The sequence below is a fragment of the Haliotis rufescens genome, unplaced genomic scaffold (genome assembly GCF_023055435.1).
Source record: "Haliotis rufescens isolate VD_foot unplaced genomic scaffold, xgHalRufe1.0.p SCAF_22, whole genome shotgun sequence".
In the NCBI taxonomy this organism is placed as follows: domain Eukaryota; kingdom Metazoa; phylum Mollusca; class Gastropoda; order Lepetellida; family Haliotidae; genus Haliotis; species Haliotis rufescens.
Genome location: NW_025963913.1, coordinates 11,644,128 through 11,652,542, shown reverse-complemented (window position 1 = coordinate 11,652,542; position 8,415 = coordinate 11,644,128). Strand labels below are relative to the sequence as shown.

Here is an 8,415-nt window from a genome sequence, read left to right as displayed (position 1 = left end):
TGTTTTTTTTGGTGGGTGGGGGGGGGGGGGGGGGGGGGGGGGGGTCACAAGAAGGCATGTGACTGGTTGGGTAACTTTATGAAAGACACATATTAATTGGTTACAAGTTTCTGAGTATTTTCTTTTGCAGGTTCTTTTGTGAATAAAGATTTAAATTAAAGAAATACGGTCAGCGATGTAGTGAGGGTCTACGGCGTCCAGGAGAACGTTTTACCGAAACTTGCGTGACTCAACGTCGCCATTTTGGGGATGGAAGTGTAATGGTATGGGGTGGCATCACAACTCACGAGAGAACACAACACATCATGGAGCCCTTGGAAATATTTGTCTCTATGACAGACTACCCTGATGTTTATTTCGCAATTTTGTGCAAACCTTTCTTTATGTTTATATTGTGCTTGTTTGATTCTTAGTATTTGACTATGACCATGATTTGCGCTTTAAAATTAACAGAAACTTTCTATCGGTAAAATAAAGTACAGATTGAGCTATATGTATGTGTTCTTGTATCTTTACCATCAAGCACTTGTATCGCTTTTCATCCAGTCAAATCAGATGTATTGAAATAGGCTGTTCCTTAAAGTAGCCATTTACAAAAGATCCAGGATTAATATCATATTATGCCCCAAATGTTGTCGATGAATTACCGCAAGCTTGAGGTCATGCGGCCGCGGGGCAACGTCTCGGGACATATCAGAAAGACGGACCACTGACTCCACAACGCGCATTATCTACGGTGTGACGTGGTGCTGCTTCATTTGACGGCGAAACTTTAGAGTTACCTCGCTTGAATTGGTCGCAGGTTGTTATTGACTTCCTTCAAAGTCTAAACAGATCTTGTTAATGTTCGTATTATTCTGTTGACTTGTTGACGCGCAGGCCAGACTCTAAAAATGAACGTCTTTTTAGTTGGGTTTTTGATTCTCAGTTTGTTGTGTGCACTTTCCTATATCTACACACGGACGACACTGCCCACGGTTACAGAAGTTGGATTTGTGCAGTTTCAGCGGGCATACCTCGTCGTATATTTGCTGGCAATGGGTACGTAAACTTGTTTCCTGATTACTCTCATGCAACTTTCATTCGTCGAACGTGGCATGTCATTTCGCCTATATGCTGTAATCAGTTTGCCACTACAGTATTAATTGCAGTATTGTTGAAGCATATTTTAGAAAAAAATATGTTTCTAATGTTATCTGATGTCGGGCCTACTCATGGAGGCCTAGACATCTAGGCTAGTCTAGTTTTATGTTTGAGAATTATTAGCATGTTACATGGTTGAATGAACTTGCCCAAGGTTGTAGGTAAGGCCTACTATCATGACTGTCGCTATCAATTAGGGCTTGGACGAGTCCGAATGTATTACGCGTGTTCCGTACCAAACCCGACACGGATACCCGCCGTAGATGTCAAGTTGTCGACAGAATGTTCAATATTGAGAAATATTTTACAGGAGCCCTTTGCAAAAACTACTTGGATACATGTTAAACGATCTGATCATGTTTGTTGACTGAAGCTTTATATTTACTCAAATATATAAAAGTCAGAAGTAATGTGTGCATAGCCAGAAAGAAATAGAAACAATTAGCGACTTATAGTGCAACCATTGAGTTTGAGTTTATGTCATTAAACAATATACTTGCCAGTCCTGTGGGTACTGGGGGTCCCACTCAGAACCTGAGTACCCGAGTTACATGTCCCAGCCACGCTTGCAATATTATCTTTCAGCAGGTTCTGCAGATAATGTGTTTGAAGAGAAAATCAGAAGTGTATTTTCACATTGGACATGTTTCATATGGGGTATCATGATTCATGTTTCAAATTTGATGCTCCCAGGATGAGATACAGACGTGGACCTTGTGCAAGAGTATTAATGTGGTCAGTATGCAATAGTAATCAGACATGAAGAATGTGTTTCCAGTATAGTTATATACCCTCCAATAACCTTGATTCGTGGAAATAAGGAAAGTTCACCCAAATTTGTGGTTTAACCCTCATGGTGCCTGGACGTCAGTCAGCCTGCAAACCGCTCAGTGCCGCACTGTGCTGACGTCGCAGTTACAAAAACGTATACATTGTATCAAAAGTGTTGCAACGTCTTTATTTCTTCACACAGTGTAACCAAATTGTATAACATGCAACTCGAGTTGATTGTCTTTCCAACAGTATCTAAAGTCACCAAATCCCTAAGATCTATGCACTGGCCAGCCATCAATAACAGTGCTGGTATTATAAGTTTCCTACTTTGTCACATGAATCGTAATATGGACGCACCCGAATACGGCAAGCAAAGTCAAGTAAGCGCCCTTGTTTGAAATCTAAATGACCAATAATTCATATCATTGGCAAGTACATGTCCTAACAGTGATAGACATATGATATTTATGTTGAAGTACACATTCACTGAGAATTTTCCGTGAGTTATATTTACCGATAAAAAATCCCGATGAAATTGTGTGTGTTTTTGACGTCAAAACAAAATTGACGGAAGTGGTCGTGATTAATTCATACGCAGACTGTTTCAAAGATAAAATCACAAAACGAATGACAGTTTGGAATGTATATCTTAAAGAAATCCCGGTTACGTCCATGTATGTTTCAATGACCGTGCTCTTTTATTAGTGATAAAAACAACTTCGGGGTAATTGACATCGTACATTTTCAAAGGACAAAATGTGAAAGATCGCTAAACAGCCCTAACAATACTCAAATTGACATCGCTCAATATCGGGCATCATTATTATTTCTTAATAATTAACAAGATTATACTAACGTAATACCACCCAAGAGTAAGTACATGTAGATTCAATCAAAATTGTTGAAACGTTTTCATGGGCAGCAAATCTATTCAACAAACCTATTTTCGATCACTCGCAACTCGGGCGCGATATGTCATTGTTTCACTATGACCACCAGAAAACATACATCCTCGTATCAGCTGGTATTTCGCACTTGGCTGCCTAACTTAGACCTTTGCTCAAAATATACTTGTATGGCCAGTCCATGAAATACCACTGTTTCTTTCATTTATTCATTTGATTTATAAATACGACTTTAGAAGTGTATTTACACCTAGCTATAGGTATGTACATTTAAGGACACACGTGATAGTTTATTTCCACTAGTTTCCCATTCCATCCCATTCTACTAAAGGAAAAGTTTGAAATAGATAATGATCGTAGGTCAATGAAAGTAATGGAATTATTTGTCATAAAATGAAAAATATATTCTTGGTATTGAACTTAGAAAATTTAACAAGCAAAATCTTTAATAAAAATGGTTTATTATGTCTTTCCTTTTTTCTTAATTTTGGCCTAGCTAAACTAGATCTTCAGCTTGGAGGGAAGATATACAAATTAAAAGGTGAAAAACAACAACACAAGAATGCATTGATTTTGCTCTTAGACAAATATTTATTTAAAAAAAAATCTATTTCATACTTAGGATACAAAACAAAGTAGAATCTAATGACTACTTTGTCACTGGTCGAAGTATTTGGTAATTTAGATAATGCAGAGTGAAAAAAGACATAAATATAACTATATAAATCATCAAAACTAAATCACATTTACTCTGAAAACTTTTTGTCTTTCAGAAATTGATTATCTATATATTGTGAGTAGATCTTTACTTTTACTGTTTATGTTATAAATTGAACCATTCGAGATTCTAATAGATGAAGCTAAAATATTAAAATTCTAAGTTGTTTAATATTGGATCCATTTTGACAGCTTTCTCGCTGTAATCAACTAAATGCACATTATTATTTTTGGAATATCAAGCCTTCAAACAGATATGAAAAGCACATGTCAACATACCAAAATTAGAAAACTGCGCCAAATATTCCAACACTGTTAGTCAAATGATAAGCGGTCTCATTCACTCGTCGGTCGCCGTAGATATTTTCCAATCGTGATGTACTAGATATGCTTTCTAGTTCAGTCAAAGAGAAGATTGTTATTTGGAAAATGAAACCACGTGTATCCATTATACTACCACAACATTAGATCAGCTGTTTCATGTGACGTCATCCACGTCACAACACGCGAGGTCAAATCACGCGCACCTGTCCAGACGACAAATTCACAGCGGCGGGAAATCACCGACCGTCTATTAGCCTATTTGAATAAAATTGCAGATTGTAACGAAATAAAATTAATTTTACTCATTGCTGACATTTCAGATGACATATCAAATAAGAGTTGAAGACTTACAATAGATTATCATACGTTAATCGAGAGTACAGCGTACATAAATAATTTGTAAATCTAATATTAATTTTGAATCTAATATCCATGGCAGAATGTTTGAAAACGAGCTAGACCTATAATATATTCCATTTTCTGAAGAGATTAGTAATGTGTATTTGATGATATATATATGCATACACAATTGGTTATCAATTATCTTCTACAATCACAGCATGTACCATGTACATTAGACTCATGGAAAATACTATTTCAGCAAACCAATCACAGCGCCATTATCACAGTTTCAATGAAAGGAAAAACAAATCGAAATCGAACTTAACAGCACAGCGTATCCATAAGCGGTTAATCCAAATACAAAAAGGTATTGATGTCATCATTGTAAAAGTTATGTTGATGTTTTCAGTAGTTGCATTATGTTTGTATCGCGTGTACCATGGACAGAAACGGGTGCCGAGCTACCACATGTGGAACCGACCTTGACACAATTTGTTTACAATATGGCGTCGACTCACGTTAGATGTCGTGGCCACACTTTTGAAATCTCCATTTGCGACAAAATGTGAAACAGTTAGGGCAAGTCACTCACACGGTCAGGTAGTTTGAGCAATCACACATGACTTTTAGTCATTTCATATGAAAAAAGTAGCAGTTATTTGTCTGAACGGGCGAGTATGTAGGACAACCGGTAAACAAGAAATCGCGGCACAGATATGATGCAAACGTGCCCTGTCGATCACTTCGGGCTTGGCCATTCAATGTTTAGGTTTTGATCATGAATCTCCTGCCCATAAATAAACACTTTACCAACTTAATATTAACGATTACAGCTATCTTTCCATATTTTTTATTTGAATATTTTCTGTAAATCAGCATCATAAACAAAAAGACAATCTGCACAGTCGGTTGGTATGTATAGCGCCGTGCTAAATCGCCATGACACACAGTCGATAAACATATGCAATACTTGAACAAAAAACTTCCGTGGCCGACTAAACGTTAGTACTCTTACGCCAATAACTGTACAGTGGGGACTAGTACATCTTTCTGACCAGTCCGATCAGATTTCTTTTTCAAATTGGCTGTCTGATATAATAATAGTAAGGTGTATGTGACACGAGTGCATAATAAAAAAATGCCTTCATTCGCATGAAGTTCAAAGAAAAAGATCGAGAAGCGCGGTAACCACATAACTAATCTCGCTATATTTCGCAATCCGTAGCACTGCATAAAATATGAGTTACACGATATTAACGTTGAGATGATTAGGGTGATGATGGTTATAAATTCATTCAATGTACGTCATAAATGTAATGGAAATATACACTGTCGTTTTCTCATTCCGCCATTACCGATAGTCGATAAAAATATACAAAACGTGTAAATAAACTTGTTCGTAAAGGAGTGAACAGAATTGTATTTACGTAAATAAGTATATAGTTGGGAAAAATATGTCTTTCTGACCACTCAGGTCATATTTTTTCTTATGAACAAGGATTTTGTCTGAAAATATTTACGTGTATGCGACATGGGTGCATAATCAAAATTCGCCGTCATTCGCTTGGTGTTCAAACATGGCAGAAAAAGGCCGAGAAGAGCGGTAGCCACTTTACTAATCTCTCCATATTTCGCAATCCGTAGCATTGTATAAAGTATGAGTTACACGATGTTAAAGCTAAGATGATTGGGGTGATGATGGTTATAGTTTTGACTTTGCGCACTCAGTATTAAGTATCAAACTTCACAGTTTAAAAAGGGCATTTTCTCGGGACCATATATGGTCCCCTGGCACTATGCGGGTGTGAAAAGTGAGGGACCATATATGGTCCCGTGGCACCAAGAGGGTTAAATGTCCGACTTTATTTTGTATTCTCACGGATACTTTCATTCATCTGTTCAACTCTAAGAAGATGACGAAGATTCCACTCGTGTGTGTCCTAATAAGTTATCACTATTCAGGCTGGTAAATGATTCCAAGGATTTTTTTAATTGTTTATTTTAATTTTGTTATAAATTGTGTAAACTGCAGATAATAATATGGTTATGACATTCATATATGTCGTGCGGAAGTGAGAAATAAAAAATAAAATCAATGTGAAGCCATGGACACACACACGTTCTCAATTATCATATAATGGGTAGGTTTCTCAGCAGGATAAAGCCAACGGATAAAAACGATATCCGTTGGGGTCATATGCGCATAGAGATCCAAATATCAAAGGTCAAGTAGGGACTACTTTCACTGTTTATAAACAAACATGGCGTCGTCCTCGTCATTCGGCGATCGAGTCGGAATTAACCATCGGGAATCTGGACAAACTACAGGTATAATTGCTATCATTATCAAAAGAACAGTCTAATATACTGAAAATCAGTGTCTAACTGTGACGTAGCTAAGGCATTTTATAAGTTTGGGCAACTTTGGAGATATAAATTTCGAAACAATTTAGCGAGGGCACGAGGCTTAGCCAAGCGGGATCAGTAGCCATATCTGTGCTTGTAGACCTCTGCGGCTTGAAACCTTCTCCACAAATTAAAATAGTTGGATTTGGCCGAAATATGTTTAAATTGTTACCTTGTTTCGTTTTGTTGCTGTGTGTACATCTGACTACACTTCTAAACATTATGACAGGACAGACCGACTGTCAACAACGTCTGAAAGTGGCCGTGAGGTCTCATAGACTAGGGTTAGAGTAGCTTCCCTTTGACAAAGGGCAGTAACTCTAGCGGACAGACCGATGGATTGCCGTGAAAGGCAATTAAAAACAATTGTTGTTTTGCGTATATATGTTGCTTCGCCACTGTATAAGAAACAGATTTCAGTTGGAACTTTATTGGCTACTGTCACTGTCCGACTGACACATCACTTACCCTGTGACGTAATAAATATTAATGCGTGCATTCCAGGAAAACTCGAAATGTTTCGGTAATGTTTGTGAGAGAGGGAAAGCGATTTTGAAGCACAGAATTAAAGAATGGCATTAAATGATAAAGAGTTTATCCGGTTGCGTGTTTGGGGATGGTAAATATCCTGTATTAGGAATAAACACTATGTATTTAGCTCGCCAAGGCTTACTAAATACAATGTTTATTCCTAATGCAGGATATTTACCATCCCCAAACACACTCGCGTGATAACCTCTATTTATCAAGTGTATAATATTTTGTCTTCATTGAGAATAAGCAAGTAACATGAAACTCAGTGTTTCATGGTTCAGTCTATAAACATCATGGAGATAGATGAAGAGGAAGTTGCCCACACAGCTTCGAAACATGGCTGGGATGTGTGTTAGATAACATGCTGTATTGCAAGTTTATTTTGTTAACCCTCATGGTGCCTGGACGTCAGCCAGCCTGCATACCGCTCAGTGCCGCACTGTGATGACGTCGCTGTTGCGAAAACGTAAACATTGTATCAAAAGTGTTACAACGTCTTTATTTCTTCACACAGTGTAACCAAATTGTATGACATGCAACTCAAGTAGATGGTCTTTCCATAAGTATCTAAAGTCACCAAATCCAAAAGATCTATGCACTGCCCAGCCATTGATAAAAGTGCTGGTATTATAAGTTTCCTACTTTTCTACATTAATCGTAATATGGAAGCACCCGAATATGGCAAGCAAAGTCAAGTAAGCGCCCTTGCTTGAAATCTAAATGTCCAATAATTCATATCATTGGCAAGTACATGTCCTAACAGTGATAGACATATGACATTTATGTTGAAGTACACATTCACTGAGAAGTGTCCGTGAGTTATATTTACTGATAAAAAATCCCGATGAAATTGTGCGTGTTTTTGACGTCAAAACAAAATTGACGGAAGTGGTCGTGACTACGCAGACTGTTTCAAAGATTATGTCACAAAACGAATGACAGTTTGGAATGTATATCTTGGAGAAATCCCGGTTACGTCCATGTATGTTTCAGTGACCGTGCTCTTTTATTATTGATAAAAACAACTTCGGGGTAATTGACATCATACATTTTCAAAGGACAAAATGTGAAAGATCGCTAAACAGCACTAACAATACTCAAATTGACATCGCTCAATATCGGGCATCATTATTATTTCTTAATAATTAACAAGTTTATACTAACGTAATACCACCCAAGAGTAAATACATGTAGATTCAATCAAAATTGTTGAAACGTTTTCATTGGCAGCAAATCTATTCAACAAACCTATTTTCGATCACTCGCAACT

The 8,415-nt window shown here is 37.3% G+C and overlaps 1 protein-coding gene across 2 annotated transcripts in view; it reads left to right on the top strand.

Annotated features, from left to right (window-relative positions):
* Positions 1-754: 754 nt before the first annotated feature.
* The window catches only part of LOC124146406 (molybdate-anion transporter-like), a 129,443-nt gene continuing 121,782 nt past the window's right edge, over positions 755-8,415 (top strand). The window contains exon 1 of one of the 2 annotated variants that reach the window (XM_046516673.1): positions 755-1,041. In XM_046516673.1, coding sequence (XP_046372629.1) covers positions 894-1,041 — 148 coding nt within the window. In that variant the 5' untranslated portion in view covers positions 755-893. The remainder of the gene's footprint in view (positions 1,042-8,415) is intronic. The other variant, XM_046516672.2, reaches the window with a different exon arrangement.